This window comes from Sminthopsis crassicaudata, chromosome 3 (genome assembly GCF_048593235.1).
Source record: "Sminthopsis crassicaudata isolate SCR6 chromosome 3, ASM4859323v1, whole genome shotgun sequence".
Lineage (NCBI taxonomy): Eukaryota > Metazoa > Chordata > Mammalia > Dasyuromorphia > Dasyuridae > Sminthopsis > Sminthopsis crassicaudata.
In genome coordinates this window covers 297,682,573-297,701,228 of record NC_133619.1, presented here as the reverse complement: position 1 = coordinate 297,701,228, position 18,656 = coordinate 297,682,573, and the positions used below count along the sequence as shown (strand labels likewise).

At 32.6% G+C, this 18,656-nt stretch overlaps 1 protein-coding gene across 1 annotated transcript in view; it reads left to right on the top strand.

The window, feature by feature from the left end:
• The window catches only part of CNKSR2 (connector enhancer of kinase suppressor of Ras 2), a 305,237-nt gene that overhangs the window by 195,353 nt on the left and 91,228 nt on the right, over nucleotides 1-18,656 (top strand). Inside the window, 2 exon segments of the mRNA XM_074300934.1 lie at nucleotides 15,625-15,714; nucleotides 17,778-17,992. Of these exon segments, the coding sequence (XP_074157035.1) occupies nucleotides 15,625-15,714; nucleotides 17,778-17,992 (305 nt within the window).

Genomic DNA, 18,656 nt, shown 5'->3' with positions numbered 1-18,656 from the left:
AAAAATGTAATTGTTCATACGTTTTGTTTTGTTTTGGAGAAATGCTATTAAAAAGGGCGTAAGATTTTCTTTTAATCATACATACATTATTATGTGGTTGATCTTACACTGAATCCTAGACTCATGTCAACTCTTTCATGAGTGTTTCAAGATTTGCTAAAAATGTATTGAAATTAAGGTGCTTAGAGAAAATATGCAATCATTTAAATAGAAAGTTGTTCAATACTTAATGAAATTATGCACTTCTTTGAGCATTCCTACTCTATGTCTCAAGGATGTTATGATCCTCTTTTGAGGTGCTTTAGAAAAATCTAAAATCAGCATCATTCAAGCAAAACATATATGTATAACTTTTTTCTTAAAATATAATGATATGTCACAAAATATATTTAGAACTGCAAAAAGAAACAGAAAAACCTTTTAAAAATATAGTAGATTCTTAGATTTTTGCATTCTTTGGGGATCTGCCAATTGAGTAAAAACAACTAAGGAGTTTGTGCAAAGCTGTGTCTAAGGGATGGAAAGTACAAATAGTAATTTTTTTTAACTTCTCAAGTCTATATAATAGAAAACAAATTAAAGTTTTGTGGAATTTGCTAGAGTACAGCTTTGTTTTAATATTCTAGATCTAAAAATTATTTACTCAAAAAAGAACTCAGCAGAAATATTTGTGGAATAAAAGCATAGTTTTAAACTGAGATTTTCTTGAAAGCTTAGATGATCATTAAGTTAATTCATATACTTATTTTAAATATGTTAATAAAGAATTCTATGTATCAGGTATATATATTTTAGACCATCTTCCCCAAAACCATTGTTATCATGTTCTGTGATGCTATGCTATGTCACTGTTCTAAGGAGAGTGAGGATTTGACATGTAATCTTAAAAAAAAACCTCACCTTCCCTATACTGTTTTACCAAAGTTTATAAACTGTCTCATATTAGCCATAAATTAATAATATATAGTTTTTAAATGTGTATTTTATGTCACTAAAGTTTAAAGCTGCACCAAAACATTTGGGACATCTGGTATGATTTTTTTCCTGATTACTTATAGATACCAAATGAGCAATGATGACATTTCCTGCCCTATTCTGAGGAATACTATGCATCTCTATGCATCTATATTTTTCTCTTCCCCCAACCACATACAAATATACATCTTGCCCCATCAAATAAGATAAACTTTAGTTAGATATTGTAGGGAAAGGATCACAAGGTTAAATCCTTCAGAAAGTCTCCATACTGGGAACAAAAGTTATTGATCCTGTCTAAGGAAGAGAACTCACATTCTGACAATAAACATAATTTCCCTCCAGATGAAGACATTGATAATTATAACCTGACTTAGCATATTCTTTTCTCTTTGTGCCCCTAAAAATCTCTCCAGACAAGGATATGTCCATACCAGAAGATGTGTAGATGTTCCTTAAGAGCTACAGGCCTACTTGCAATGGCCATTCTCTTCTCAGAGATTTCATCCTTGCATGGGATTTCCATTTTTTTTTATTCTTTGTCTTCAGTATAAATTGTCAGACACCAAGTTACCTACCTGCCCCTAAGTTTTCTTAATTATCCTAATCACAGTAACTTTCTATACAGAGTGCCCCCAAAGTTATTAAATCTTAATAATGCACTAAGATTTTTGAGAACCCAACAATGCTATGAACAACAAATAGATTTGCAATCATTTTTTATCTTCAGTTTGTTATACATCCTCTGAGTCTTTCCTAATTCAGTTAGATTATACAGCCATTTATTAAGTAAAAGCTAAAATGGTGTTGTTGCCAGTGGAATAAAAATTTTAAAGGGAGAGATTTTATCCTCAAACAATTTGTATTCACATAGGAGAATGAGAAGTAAGGAAGACATATACAGAAATTACTGGTGAAAGGAAGAAAGAGATAAGCAGAAAGAAGATCCAAAGTCCAAATGTCCAAAGGCAAATTTCATGAGAAACAACTCACTATTTATAACAGATGTTCAAGTCAATTGTGTGTATATATATATATATATATATTACAATTATGCTGGTCATAAATATTTTGCTAGTAATATCAAAATCCTTTTAACATATTTACCCCTTTGCTCATTTGGCCAGCTTGATGATTCCTATGTCTTCCCCATATTCCCCTTTCTCTCTTCATTGTATGATCTTAACACTCCCCTAAAATCAGTTATTTACTCCTTCTCTACAATTTGCTGGGCTGAGCTCATTATCTCTCCTCCATATAATAGTTGTCAAAACTATCTCCATTTTCCATAGTTACTTTCATCGTTAAGAGATGAATTTTAATCAACCCAAAGGAAAGCAGTAGTGCTTTTACCAGTCTGGATCCAAAGCATAACCTAACAATTTTTGTCACTGACCTCCTGGCTCACATTAGCCATAAATTTAAAAATTTGCAATTTAAAAATATACATTTTAGGTCACTAAAGTTTAAACTTGCACTAAGACTTTTAGGACACCTAATATGATTGTCCTACTATATTCTTGCCCAGTTAACAGTGCTTTACCTTCAAAACTGGGGATAAGAGAAATAAAACTGGTCTTGACATCTTTACCAATAGGCATTTAACAGACCAAAAAATATGTACAGAGACCTCAAAAATCTTAATTCTATATACAAGACAGTCTAAAGAAATGGGGCTGGGTTTAACTTCAAGCAAGTACAAAGTCAAGAGCCAAATAGCTTGATTCACAAAAAGTGCTATCCAAATCATAACAGCAAATCTTTCTATCTCAGAATATTTTTTCAGAATTTCAGTATATCTCAGAATCAAATATATAAGAGAAACAGCTGCATGTCTAAATAAACTGATCAATAGTATCTTTATTAATGTCCTATAAGACCTTTCTTGTGCTAATTTTGATTCATATTATCATTGTTCATGGGGGCACCTAAGTGATGCAGTGGATAGAATTCTGGGCCTGCCTGGGTTTAGAAAGATTCATCTTCCTAAATTCAAATCTGGCCTTAGCAAGTTTCTAGCCATGTGATCCTGGGCAAGAAACTTAAACATATTTGCCTCAGTTTCCTCATCTGTAAAGTGAGCTGAAGAAGGAAATTATAAACTACTCCAATATTTTTGCCAAGAAAACCCCAAATGGGGTCATGAAAGATGAAAACAAGACTGAAAACAACTGGACAAATTTTTTATTATATTAAATTTTGAAGCTTTTTTCCTTTGTATTTCTATTCCTGAAAAGCAACTTAAGGTAAGAGCTAAAGAATCAGCTTCCCAAAGCAGGAAGACCTATGTTCAAGTTTTATTTCTAACATGTATTGACCATTTGATCCCGGGTAAGTTAACTTAACTCTTTAGTATGCCAACTAATTCTAATAATATTATAACTTATAAAATAATACCAATCTCCAGTGGTAGAGAGAATTTCATTTACCATTGAAATCACAGGTCCAGTTGAAACAATCCTTCTCTTTGCATTGTTATCAAACATAAGTAATATATTTTAAGGCTGTTAAACTGCTGCAACATTATGCCAAGTAACTTTTATGACAGCTAGGTGACACAGTCAATAGAGTCCTATACCTACAGTCAAGAAAACCTGGGTTCCAGCCCATCCTCAGATATTTATTAGCTTTGTGACCCTAGTCAAGTCACTTAATCTCAAATTTTTCTCAACTATAAAATAGAGGTAATGATAACAGCATCTACATCTCTGGCTCTTGTGAGGATCAAATGAAATAATATATGTCAATCATTTAGTTTAGAGCCTGAAACATCATTAATCAATAATTGCTTACGAGAAGTGGGAAACCCAAATGTATCTGAAAGCAGAAGAATCTGGTGGATGAGGTAATATTCTGGTGAGATATTGAAATTTTAATTAATTATTTAACTAGAAATAGTAGTAAGTCATCTCTAAGATATCACCCCTTCATGTTGGAGCACTTAAAACATCAGGTGGGTCCCATCAAGTAGGTGCCAATGACAACAAAATTCTCATAAATGTATAAATAATGACAAGAAAATTGCTAAAGAGAACTACCAAAACTTAATTGCAAGAAAGTCTCCAAAGTGAGGCTTAACTTAGATATTAAATGTTTTATCCACTCAATTCATCCAAAGATTGAAAATGAAGTATATCCCTATTTCCTCTTACTCTACTATTTAGAATTTCGTTGAATGTGATGAATTGAGAAGGCAAAATAATATGAAATTATATAATAATATATACTAATCATATTTCCTAATTTCAAATATTACATGAACTCAGTAGCTGCACATTCTACCCATAAGACCTATGGCAAGTTATTTAACCTCTCGGGGACTGTTTCTTCTTTTATAAAAAAAAAAATGACAATATTGGACTTGATGACTTCTAATTTCCCTTCTAGGTCTAAATCCATGATCTTATGAATATTCTCTGAGCTAAATCATGCCTTTGTTTTCAATAATATTCCTGGAGCTTATTCTGCTCCACTTCTGTTTTAGGTAGAATCTTCAGGCTAGAGTTAGATATGCTTAAAATTTTTGATTGCATGACACAAGAGACATTGGCACAAAACTGCCCAGCATGACTATCCTCTTATCAGAGAAGGCGCTGTGCTCTATGAGCAAAGCAGAACTGAATTAGCTCAGAAGGAATGTGTGATATGCAAAGTTGGAGAAACCATCCCAAATGTTCATAGGGACAATTTGTGTCCAACCTAGGGCAGAGAATTCTGAGTTCATAATGGTCTGAGCCGCCTCAATTGGGACACACTGTAACAAAGACTCTAACATAGTGATGGCATTTTGATTTTCTTCAAAAATGAAGGACAACAACCAATCAAAGCTTTGTAAGGGAAAGAGGTAAAATGAGAGATTCCCTAGTATTGGAGCCTTTTTTCATACCTACATAATTTATGTTAGATGCCATCAGAAGTCATCCAGATTCTCTGGGGAAAGTATGAGAAGAATTTGTTTTTAAATATAAAATACATGAGAAATATCTATTTAGAGATAATTTTCTGTCAGGATTTCTATAGGCAGAAATCCTAGGAAACAGACCAGCAGCAAATAAATTTCTTGATAATAGTCATCCTTTTCAGGGCTTATGTTAACAGAGATCTTCATTTTCATTCTAAGTAACCAAAGACCGAAATTAAGCTTACTCTGTTATTAAACAAACATGAAATGTCATCCAAATCACTCTTCTGGTAAATATAGAATGTATATTATCTGATAATTTATCCCCAAGTAAGTGTAATGAACTTAAATGAATATAAATTTAAGTAAGAGTATATTCATTTCTCCTTAAATTTATACAATATACCTTGAAGCACCATAGATATTTTAACTTAGATTCATAAATGTATTAGAAATTCAGAAAGAAAATAGTGGTTTGAAGTATTTCCTTTTCTAGTAATAATTGGCTCTATATTTTCCATTAATTCCTTGGTAGTAAATTAGGTTCTAAGAGGTACTGTCTAGTAGACCCTTCAGTGTACTACAAAGTTTATAGTAAAGTTTTATTTCTCTTATCTCTTCCTGAAAACCTAACCAAAATGAAAAGTTTTCCTGCTTAATTCCTTCCTTAAATGCTTGCTAACATTTAGGCATAGATGAAAGCCAGGACAGATGGGAACAAAGCAATAGCTAAGGTAATTGCTCATTACATACCATAGCCACTAGGAATACATTCTTTTCTCATTTCTTTTCTTTTTACCTCCATTTTTTCTGTTATTTTGTCTCTTTCATGACTCCCTCTTCTCACCTCATCCTGTTTTGAGTCTCCCCTTCCCTTTAAATATTTTCTATTTTCTATTTCCCAGTATGAGGTCTTTTAGGAGGACGTAGTAGTGTCTTTAAATACTAATATCAGCACTCCATGGTGAATAAGTTTATAGGAGCATCGATTTAGACCTGGAAGTTCTTGGCCCTTGGGCTTAATTATAAATTCACTGGCTATAAGAGTTAATGTTCACCTTTTAATCCTTTCCTGGGTCTGTTTAGGACCAGAGCCAATATTTTCACTGTTGTTCCAGCTACTAGTTTAAGAGTTCTAAGACATCATTTATTTTGACCCCTTTATTTTATAGGAAATCAAGGCCCACAATAATTAAAAACTATATGTAGTAAATGATCAGATTTTGGATTCAAATTCAATTTACCATTGTATTACATCAGGCTGTCTATTGCAATGAATTGGAATTTAAATAGATTTTGATGACTAAATTAGCAAAAGTGCAGCAGATGATATTTAAAATGGGTACTCAGAAAAAAAATCAAAAGGAAAAAAATATCATTCAGTTTTCTAAGATTGCATTAGTATCACCACACAAAAAAGTATTAAGAAAAATTTAAGGTCAAAAGATAGTCTTTTAAAATCAGCTATATCTTATCCCAGCTTATATCTTATTGTATCTGCTAATGCCCCAAAGCTGCTGCTTTCAAAATTGATGAGACAAGTAAACTAAAAATGTATCATTTGGGAAGGCCATTTGCTATGTAAGCTTTTCTTCTCTATCCCATTTGCAGGCACTCACCCTACTTTAGAAATCCACCTAAAGACAGTCAAAATTGGTCAGTTGCCTTTGGGAAGAAATTGGACAGTTTACCAAAAAAAAAAACAAACAAACAAAAAAAAAACTATTTCTGTCATAACAAGTATTGATTGAAAGCTAAGAGTCAGAACTCTTCCTTGATTTATTAAAAAATTCCAGACCTCAGTATAATAGCTACTAATTGAGAAAACGTATTATGATAGAAAATTATAACAAATTAAGTAAAGATTGTTAAATGCATTTATCTTGTATTTATCACAATTGCATCCACATATATTTAAAAAAACAGCAATTTGCAGGGCATTATTCAATCCTCATGAGTTATGTTTCCCTAGATTAGAGGAATGTCTACAAATAAACTCCTTTTTGGTCTTTGCAGCAAGCTGTTTCTTAGCTGCATATTAGTATATGCTGAAGAAAAGCTACTTTTTTTATTTGACTAGTTTTGACAGCAGAATATCAAATGCCATTTCCCTTCATACATATCAATTGCTGGATGCTTTAAATATATATATATATATATATATATATATATATATATATATATATTCAGCATTCAATTTGTATTACCTTAAGTGGTTAAGAGGAAAGGCAGCATTACATAGTGAGTAGGATAAGAGATAGCAAAATCTGGGTTCAAATACTACCTCAGACACTGTGTAACACTGGACAAAATCTCTTAAGTTTTCTGTGCTTCAGTTTACTCATCTGTAAAATGAGAATACTAGATTCAATGACTGTTAAGGTCCTCTCCAGCTCTAAAGCTACTGTCCTATGGGTTTCATCTAGCCTAGGGTATAGGACACTTCATTGCCAATTCTTAGCACCCTGGAATATGTCTCCCATCTCATCTACCACTTTACTGTGTCTTTGAGAGCAGGGAAATTACAGTAACCCAGTAACATATTCCAAATTTGTCACTGTGTCAAATAGATCCAGTGAAGTCCTATTTTATTCCTGATTCAAAAGCATAGCACACCCTGTTCTCTATGATTTTGAAACTATGTAATCTTCACTGACAGAAAAGGTGTTGGAGAGTTGAAAAGAGCTATAAAAGCATTTTGCAGAAAAGACAAAGAGAGTATCTGGAGACCGAAATTTGCAAATTCAGTAGCATTTATCTTTTAGCTGTTGCAGACCTGGGATTGAAATGCTTTCAGGAAATCACTAATGAGGAAATATGAGCCCAGGCAACTGAGCTCCAGACTCAGGTCCCTCAATTATAAAATTGGGCTCCTAATAGTTTCACTGCCTAGCTTACAGGACTGTGGCAAAGATCAAATAAGATAATGTAAGTAAAGTGCTTTCCTGCTGTAAAGTGCTCCAAAGATATAAGGAGCAAGTAATAACTGTGTATTTTTACATAGTGCCTTCTAATCAGGGCTATTTGGTTAGTAAAGATAGTTCTGGGACCAGATATGACAGTAATGGTCAATGCATAAAATGTGGACAATGCAGATAGTTGTTAGAAAAGCAATTTCATAACCCACAGATAGTCCAGCAGGTGGTAGACTAAGCTGAGGTCGTGTCCTAATACAGAAAGTTTAAAAAAAAAATACCTTCAAGAAGAAGGTACTTACTATTGCCAGGAGGGAATAATTTTCATTTTTTCCTTAAATAGTCCTTCATTTTGGAGGAAGAAATATCTAGGCCATTTCTTCAAATTATTTCCATCCTGCAGGGTGCTTCCTGGGAAACTAACCTTATATCTATCTCATAGTTTCCCTAAGCAATGCCATGAAGGCCAAGTCATAGCAACTGAACAATTAAGTACTGCAGAAAGTAAAAGGAAGAGCCCCAAGTCTGATTAGACTTTCAAAGTCTCTCTCAAGAGCAAGTTCTCTCTTGACCTTGGACCTCACTAATTTAGTCTCAAACACCTGTAAACAATTTACTAACCTACTTTTAGGCTCTCTCTGACTTTTGACAATAAAAGAATGGCTAGAAAAAAGAAGGTAAATAGAAATTCCAGATAAATTTTTTCATAAGATGACTCAATTCAAGAGAGAAAATATGTCAAGATTAAAGAACTGAATTTTAATAAAAGATCTTTTTGTTAGGTGTAGGGAAACTTTATGTAGGATCTGATAGAAAACAAAATATTAGGACTGAAAAGCCAATGCAACTATTAAGACATAATAATTAACCAACATATTGATCATGTTAAAGGTGAGGATCAGAAATTCTGCTCTCACTAGTAAACAGGAATAGAAAATTCATCTATCAATGCTGATTTAACATCACTTACCGTCTATAGTTAAAGTTCTAAATTATCTACAGTACGATGCAGATGTAGAGCCTCATTCTCCTTCCCCAGCCTAAAGGGGTTCAGCTATCTTTTGTTCCCTAAATTAGACTACCTAAAAGAATAATGCTTTCTGAGAACTAAAACTTTTTCCCATTTCAAACTCTGACTTATTAGTAAATATAATAACTACTGAGAGAAAATATAGTATGAAAAAATTTTAATAAATTAAGTAAAGCTTTTAAAATATATTTGTTTTTATTCATCACAATGGTATCCACATATATTTTTTTTAAAAACCCAGCAGTACATATCTGTATAAGTCATTATTCAATGTTCATGAGGTATGTTTCCCTATTTATTATACCAAGTCACACTGCATATTTTACTGGCTAAATAAAGAGCAAGATGATATTGTTTAGTGGGTGAAAAAAGTGAAATTTCAAATGCCTTGCTATAACAACAGCCCCAGGATGTCCTCAGAACTTCTAAGTAGAGATATACTTTTTTTTAAATGTTGCTATTTTTGTGCCATAACATGATCTCTTTGGCAATCTGGTAAATCCTAAGGACCTCTTCTCAGAACAATGTATAAATGCCTAAAATAAAACACATAAAATTATAAAAGAAACCAAACATACTAAAATACAGTCATCAATTTTTTATAAATACACATGCACAAGTTCATGGATCCCCACTGCTTACACAACATTAACACAATTGTGTTATGAAGATTTGAAGTTACAAAAGACCTCCAGGCTTTTCCCCTTTGTAAGAGGCTGCTAATGCTTCAATGGACAGAGCAATGGACCTAGAGTCACAAAGTTTGGAGTACAAATCAATTTCAGGTACATACTAACTCTGTGATCCTTAGCACTGTTTGTCTCAGTTTCCTCATCTGTAAATTTTGTACCTACCTTCTAAGATATAAGGATAAATTGAAATAATAGTTGTGAAAGTAAAGAAAGGAAGAAGAAAGGGAAGAAGGGAGGGAGGAAGAGAAGCACAAAGGAAAGAAAGAAGAGAGGGGAGGAAGAAAGAAAGAAAGAAATCCTTGGCATAGTGCCTTGCACAAAGTAGTTAATATCTAAATGTTCGTTCCCTCATCCCTTGTCACCTGGCAAAACATCAAAAATTTAGAGGAGAAAGAGATCTTAGAAGTTATTCTATCCCCCTCATTTTACAGAAGAGGAAATTAAGGCCCATGAAAATTAAGTAACTAGCCCAAAGTTACTCAGGGAGAAAATGATAAGAGTCAAGATTTGAACCAAATGCCTATGTATGTCTCCTTTAACTAGGAAAATCTAACAGGGACAACTTGCCTTTATATTTTATAGCATTATTGATGTTCACTAGGGGAAAATAAAGCCCCGTATGTCGTAAATTTGCTTAGTTGTAAATTTGATGAAATGTCTTTAAAATTATCCTGCATTTCTGTAGTAAATACATAAATCTTTCAATCATAAGCCCTTGTGGGAAAGGGTTCATAGAGAGAAAAATGTCCATCAAAACTTTGCCCAATTAAATATAGTCTAAATTATATACAATTTAATAAACATAGTCTAAACTAAAAGCTCTTTATGACTCTAAAGTTTGACTTATTTCAGAAAAGTATCCCCTCTTCATGTCAGGGTATTAACCATAGATGAAAAAAATAACAACTTCTAGGGTGAAATAGAAAAATGCATAACACACACATAAACACACATCTATGAGAACACACACATGTATGTGGATGGATACATACACACATACATACATAGATACATAGATTGACTTATAGATAGATGCATAAATAGATGGCTGGATAGATAGATAGATGATAGATAGGACAGATATATAAATACACACATATATGTATATATACATATATATACATGCATATATTAGGAGTTCTATTTTGTGTCATATGTGTTCATGTATATGTAAATGCATGTACATATGTAATTTCTATATGTATTAGAACAAGACAAGATATTTGAAATTCCTAATTGGGGCTTGCAATATATTTTCCAGTAGAAGAAAAATGTAAAGAATTAGGATTAATTGTGTTAGGATTAGTTGAAGGAATCCTATCCTATTACTGCTATATTTGAGATACATTATAGTTTAAGTAGAATTTTGTTCTTTAATCTAGAAATCTCAACACTATCCATACATTTTTTCCATGGAAAAAGAAGTATGTTCTGATTCCATATAGCTAGACAATCCATTCAAAGGTGGAATGCTTCCAGGAGAGATAATTAATATTTTATTCATTTAGTCTTTGCTAAAAAATATAAAAAACTAAGAACTGGATTAGAGCAAATTTCAGTAATGATAACAAGGACAAAATAAGATAGGGAAAAGACTTCTTAGAGCAAACTAGATCTCATCAGGTCAATTGAGCATTACATCACTTCATACAGTGTTAGCTGGAAATAACCTTGGAGATCATCCAGACCAAACCCTTTATATTAAAGAGAGAAAACAAATTTGGAGACTGGTTAAATGTTTTGTCCAAGGCCTTTAAATTGATTAATGACCAAACTGAGATTAAAATGCCAGCCCTCTAATTCACAAATCCAGAGTTCTTTTCACTCAACACTCTGGGCTGATAACATATGTGAGTAATCAATAGACCTATTCACTATTCTTTTCAAGAAGTGAAAGAGAATCTTAGAAGTTCCAAGAAAGGATAAAAATTTTGCCCACTATCCTAGAGTGGAAGAAAAATTACAAGTTATGAAAGATTGATTGGATCAAAATTAATAGCTAGGAGAAAATTAAAATTAAGAATGAAAATGATTTTCAACTGTCAAGAAACATAAAAGCTACTGCAGCATACCCTTTTAAAGAGCAAAACATGGCAGACTAATTTAATTTCTATTTACAGCCTGACTGCAATATGTAGAAACAAGGTTATAAAAATAAATCATTTCCTTACCTTTCTTTCTTTTTTTGATCAGCAATAAAAATGTTTTCCAAATAAGACCACCTGGCTAAATATCTTATAAGCAGAAAATAGCTGTTGCATTTATCTCCTAGGGGTTTTTTGTGCTTGAACATTTTCTAGTATTTTTTTCCATCTGGAGATATTTTATTCACTATGTCAACCATGTGTCTTAGAAAAAAGTAACTGTCAATCTTGCATATCTTTATCTCTTACATGGGACACATTGAGATGAAGCTTTGTAAAATGACTGTTTTCTTCTTGTTTTCTTCTTCTACTAGGATTTTCAAGCATTTATAGTATTGTGTCATCTAGTCAAGGGAGGAGAGCTGTGAGTAAATACAATATAAATACCCAATATGGGGATCCTTAGGAAATTAGATCTAAGATACATGTGATAACAGGATCATAAAGAAATACAAAACATAAAGTATGCAAAAATGCAATTCATGTGAATTAATTCTAAAGATTAACATTTTATTCAGTTTTATAGAGGTTTGCCAAAAATAAAATAGTAATATAATGATTTGAGAAAGCCCTAATGTTTAGAATCCTGGAAATAATAGACTTTCATTTTTCCATGATTTTTAAAAATTCTATTTGGTGTCCCAAGTATCCCGAAATATAAGTGAGTTGACAAATTACAATCAACATAATCTCCCCCTTTCAAGTTGGAAAGACTTCAGATCATTCACTATATTCCAGTCTGCCAAGATTTGTCATTTATGCTGAAATTTTATTTATCACTTGTAATTAACTCATGTTGCAAAACCTTATTATAATAAAATATGAAATAAGAAGCTAGCCCTAGATCCATTGGTATCTTCTGAAATTGCACAAATAATGTGTTTACTTTTGAAAATTACTTCCAACACTGATGTATCTGTGCCTTTATTTTAAAAAGCCTCCATAACTTTCAAAAGTAATATTTTAAATACAGTCATCTCTTTTTCTCAATTTTTGTGTGGTATTCTCTTTTAATATTAAAGTAGCAATAGTCCTCACTGATTGTATTATCTATCTCTCTGCCAAGATTTAGCATTTAAAATGACCTGCTCCTTTTTCTAACCATGAATGCCAAAAATGTGTCTTCCATGAAATAAGAACATAGTGGCCATCCTGTGCCTCATGTTATAGTGCAAGTGCCAATGGTTGCTTCACCCATCCAGTTTATGGGCTTACAAGGAATATAATTATAATTCACTGCAGAAACAGTCATTAAAACTCCTATCCACATTAGAAAGTTTCCAGACATGATATGGATCTTGGAAAATGAGATCCTCTAACTGAAGAAATATGATGATTAGAAAATAGATGGCATATACATATAAATATAATACATACATATATATAATTAATACAGACACAAAACCTGTGTATAAGATATATAGATGTTAAAAGAAAATATGGAGATAAAATATAGATATTGATAGAAAATATACAGAGATAAAATATAAATATAATTGACATATCTATTAATATTAAGAGAAAATGTGTAGAAATAAAATATCAATAGATATGAGATGGACAATAAATACATAGATATAATTTCCATACACACATTTCTATGTACAGACATAGAGATGTTGAGAAAATATATAGAATGATAGATAAAGTAGATTAATATAGATATAGGTAATTGATTTGTATAAATAGATAATAGTGGAAGTGGTTGAAGTTCTTGTTTTTAGATTCTTTTCCAGTCATGATGTCCATGACTTACTTTAAGATAGCAGATAAGATAGGCTTTGTGATTTGAGGCAAGCATTTATTTATATCTTCTATAAAATGCGTCATGTTGGCTCCATGGCTACTTCACAAAACATATGTTCTTAAGTTTTTAACTGCAAGAAATCTTAAAGATCATCTTCTCTAACCCCCTTTATTTTACATATGAAGAACTCAAACTCTGAGAGGTGAAACAACTTGCCTAATGTCACACCAGTGACAAAATTCTAGTTCCCTGATCACAAGTTCACTATACCAAAAATGAGATCATATGTAAAGCTGTTCACATACCCAGAAAGAGGTGTGTAGAATAAATCACTTTTAAAAAATCCATTTGTTTTATATTGAAAACTTTCTAATGTGAGTTTAGAGCAATAAACCAATCCTAATATTTAAATGGGACTTTGCAAGATATATTATATCAATTATAAGTACCCATATCCTTTCTGTTGGTATTACACTAAAATAAAAACCAATTTCTGAGAGCCACAGATTGGCTTAGAGGACCACCAATTAACATGAGCTATTTTGAAATGTATTTTTATTTATTTTGTTAATATTTCCCAATTACATTTTAATGTAGCTCCAGAGGCACCAGTAATTTGACTACCTTACTATGGCAGATTTATTGAAAGCAGCTCTAATATTTTTACAATGTAGTCCCAAATCCTATTCATTGATATAATTTGTCTATAATCACTAAAATACCTACAGGATACTTTTCCCAAATCTATTATCTGGCAGAAGTAGTTTGCTGCAATTCTCTGGTTCGACAAAATGCAAATAGCTTTTCTAAAATTCTAGTTTTTACCATAATTTTTAATTGTTTTGTCAGGAGCATGTGTAAACATATTGTGCCAGAGCATCCCTTTAATGACCTTGAGGTCCATACAAGGTATCTGTCTTCAAAGTGAAATTGCCTTATAGTGATAACTTGTTATCATTTCACTAATTCAATTGCTTGAGGTAGCTAGGTAGTACAATTGATGGAACACTAAAGCTTGGAATCAGGAAGACATATTTATTAAGTTCAGCTCTGGCTTCAGATACTGGCTGGGTGACCCTAGGCAAATTATTTAGACTTATTGACCTCAGTTTCATCATCTATAGAATGATCTGGTGGAGAAAATGGCCACTCTAAGTATCTTTGCCAAGGAAAGGAGTCAGATACAACTGAAATGACCAAATAACAACAGCAATCAAGTTGCCTGGGAATGGAGTCAAATACAGTCTCACCTCTTTGAATTCTACCCAATATAGGAGAGACTGCTGTATCAAAATGTTATCATATTCCTATCAGGATGATTATGTCAGATTATGTAAAAGATAAGACTGTGTGGTTATCATAAATTGCAGGATTCAGCATTCATCTCTATCTATCTCTCTCTATAAACCTCTATCTATCATTACTTAAAAAATAGAAACCTAACTAGGAATCTAATATTAAATAACAAAAGTCTGTCTTGATAGTTTCAATGTGTCTGGATTGCTCAAAATAGCTAGAATATTCTAGCTAAGTTAGCTTTTTCCTTTTACATTCAGTGCATCTGCATCTATTCTCAGGAAAAACTGCTCTTCTTTTCACCATCTTTCTTCTAAAAATCTGTCTAAATTCCTGAAGAAAATTAATAGTATGCTTCTCTTTTCCAACTAGAGAAATGCCAAGTGCTAGGGTAGACACTCAATTTCTTATTAATATAGTCCGGTTTGAGAATGGTTGTAATACTGGGCCTGATGCCAAGGAAATCAGGGTTCAAATCCCACTATGGACAGTAGCTCTGTGACCCTTGTCATGCCACTTAATCTTGATGAACATCAATTAGCTCATCCATAAAATGAGGAGCTGGGGCCTGATTATCTCTATATCCTTTCAGCTCAAATCTATGATCTTATGACTCATCCACAGCCTATGATGATTTTTAAAAACCCAGTGTGCCTGAGATAGAAACCTCAATTATCTATCCATCATTATTTAGCTTCCACTTTCCCTGGCAAAATGCCACAGAGAGATAAGTAGTGGTCACCTTTTCTGATTTCACCTTCTGGATCAAAATGTACCTTTTCTTCATCTACAGCTAATAACACAAAATGCTGACCATGAGAGTGGTGAGTGTGTGTATATTAGCTGTGTCTGAGAAACAGGACAAATATGACCAAACAGAGGGGAAAAAAAAGATGTGATATGAATTTTGTTCTCTGTGTTTAGGCAAGCTACGGCCTATATCTATGCCAGTGGAATATAATTGGGTGGGGGAGTATGAAGATCCCAGTAAAATGAAGAGAGATAGTAGAAGAGGTAAGTGTCCTAGAATCTCAGGGTAGGCTCTGTATTGTTTAAACTGTAAGTAAATTTAGATGTTCTTTAAAGTAGAATCTGATGGCTTAAGATTAGTATTTTTCAAATCATGTTCTTTCTCTGATTAACATAAGAAAGGCATTGTGGTGCTATGGTTAGAGAGCTGACCTTGAATGTGGGTTCAATTCCTGCTTCATATTGATTGTGTGACACTGGAAAAGTCACTTCAGTATTCTAGGCCTCTCAGACAATACATTGTAGAGATTTTGAACTGCAGTGGTAGAAAGTTTCTTTTTCCTCTTCTTCTTCTGGGAATTGTCAAGCATGTAAATTTAATATATTTATATTAAAAGAGATATGATTATTGTGTAAAAATGAAGAAAGAATTATTATTCAAAAGATGAACATTAGTAAAAATGGAAATGTAATGAAACTTTATTAGAACAATTACATGCAGCCATGTCATAACTCAAAATCCCTTTATACTTTTATAGATGGTCTTTTGGGTTGCAAAGAATGGAAATATTAAGCACCCAGTGGTCAACTTTCTGATATTGAACATCTTTAAATATAGACAGATTTGTTCTCAGATGATGGACTCACAATCCATAATCCATTCAGTATTCAAAATCTCTGTGGATTGATAGGAAGTGCCGAAGCTTTTCATTCTTTAGCACAGCTTTTAAGAATCCATTCACCTTCAGGCTACAATGAGGGCTCTCTGAGTGGGCTCTCTGATGTTATGACCATAAATATGCTCAGAATAAATAAGAGAGTGGGCCTCAAGAAAACAAAAAATAATAATAATAATTTTAATTTCACATACAAACAATTGTTTTAATTGGTATCATGCATATATGTATCATGTCCCACTCAACTGTGATGTTAATAATCTAAAATATCACAAGATTTTTTCTCCCTCATTCTGTTTGGTGTTAGAAATATATTCATAAGCAGAGATGGAATGTTCATAAAACAGGATTCTGCTGTGGTATTTGCTCTAGGAAAATATTTTTTTCTAATCTAGAGTTGAAAAAAGTAATGGATAGAGGTCAATATAACTGATATTGATGGCATTGGTAATGAAAATTTGAGCCATTGGAGATATGGTGGGCCCAACAGAGGCAGCCTCTTAATTTTCTAAACCCTGCTATAAAGCTGTGGTACTGCTTTCCAAAAGTCATAAGGCTGTGGATGAGACATCTAAAAGAAAATTCACTATAGACCAAGAAGAAAAATGCACTTTACAAGACTTAATTCATTGATACTTAATTAGCAAAATGATTTTGAGTTTTGATGTTGTTAATGCCAACTTTTAATGTATTCATTTCATTACTACACATCTCACAGACTGATCATGATAGGCATCTTCTTCATTAGCACTTTTGGACCTAATTTTATAGTGGTCTCCATTCTGAAACTATTATTGAGCTGATTTGACTATTAAGTTTTCAAAGTTGCAGTTATTTTCAAACTAGGATGGATACTTTAATGGATCTATGACCTCATCGATATAGGTATTCCCTCTAACAATATGGAAAACATCCCATACATGCCCTCTTATCCTATATGACTTTTGTACATGTTTTCCTTTAATTGTTCATGAGGGGTCCATTCGTTGCACTGGGGACCTTCCCCTAGAGATCTTGACAGAAATTTTAGTTACCTAATATTATTAAATGTGTAACAAGTTTGGGGAAAATGGAAGAGAAAAACATGTTTACCATGTTACCTCTAGAGTAGTATTGTTAGGTTTGATTTTCTCACAAGTAGATTGATAAGTCAGTAATATGTTACATGGAATACTTAATCACAACATGAATTTTCATATTTTCAATGAACCTGGCATGCCATATGCTATCTACTCCTGCTTGTTCTATGATCCCAGCTCATTGAGTGTCATATGCAGTTTTATTATCCATAAAATGCTTTTCAAAATTATGAGTCAGGTTAAAATGCCAAGAGTAAAACCATTATCATGGTTAGCAGAAAAGAACATGTAGTTCTGGAACCAGTCAATGATTTACTTATTCTAAGTTATGCTTTTCTCTCTCCTTGTTTAGAAAATTCCCTACTTCGGTATATGAGCAATGAAAAAATTGCTCAAGAAGAATACATGTACCAGAGAAATAGCAAGAAAGATACAGGGAAAAAATCAAAAAAGAAGGGAGATAAGAGTAATAGTCCAACTCACTATTCCTTGCTACCTAGTTTACAAATGGAAGCATTAAGACAGGACGTCATGGGTACACCTGTGCCAGAGGCCACCTTGTATCATGTGAGTAAAATGTTCAAAGGTTTGCTATTACTGCCTTTATTACAAGATTTATATGTGAGTTTTGATAGAGTTGGTGGTAGAAATAAAGGTAAGTGATGAATTGTGCATCATTCTTATTGTAGTATGTCACCATTTTAGGCTGTTGAGTCAGTGGAACAGTGGACAGAACACTGATTCTGGAGTCCAGGAGACCAGTTCAAATCCACCATCAGAAATGTATTAGTTGTGTGATTCTTGACAAGTCACTTAACCAACTCAATTTCTTCATCTTTAAAATTAAATAAATAAAATTAATAATAACACCTGCCTTCTGGGGTCACTGTGAAGATAAAATGAGATGATATCTGTAAATTACTTTACAAATTTAAAAAAACAAGGTGAATGGTAACTATTACTTCTAAGTCCTAAAGATTATATATCCATTCAGGTTCTCTCTTACTGGAATTGAGACAGCTTCATAAGGATAAAAAAGGGTAATTGTATCTATCTGTCTGATGTCCAAAATGCATATGTGTATATATATATATATATATAGAGATATATCTATAGATAGATAGATAGATAGATAGATAGATAGATAGATATAGATATAGGTATCTATGTGTATGTATATATCATTGTTTTTATGTGAAGGAATGCATTGATAGAATGGCAGCAAACTTTT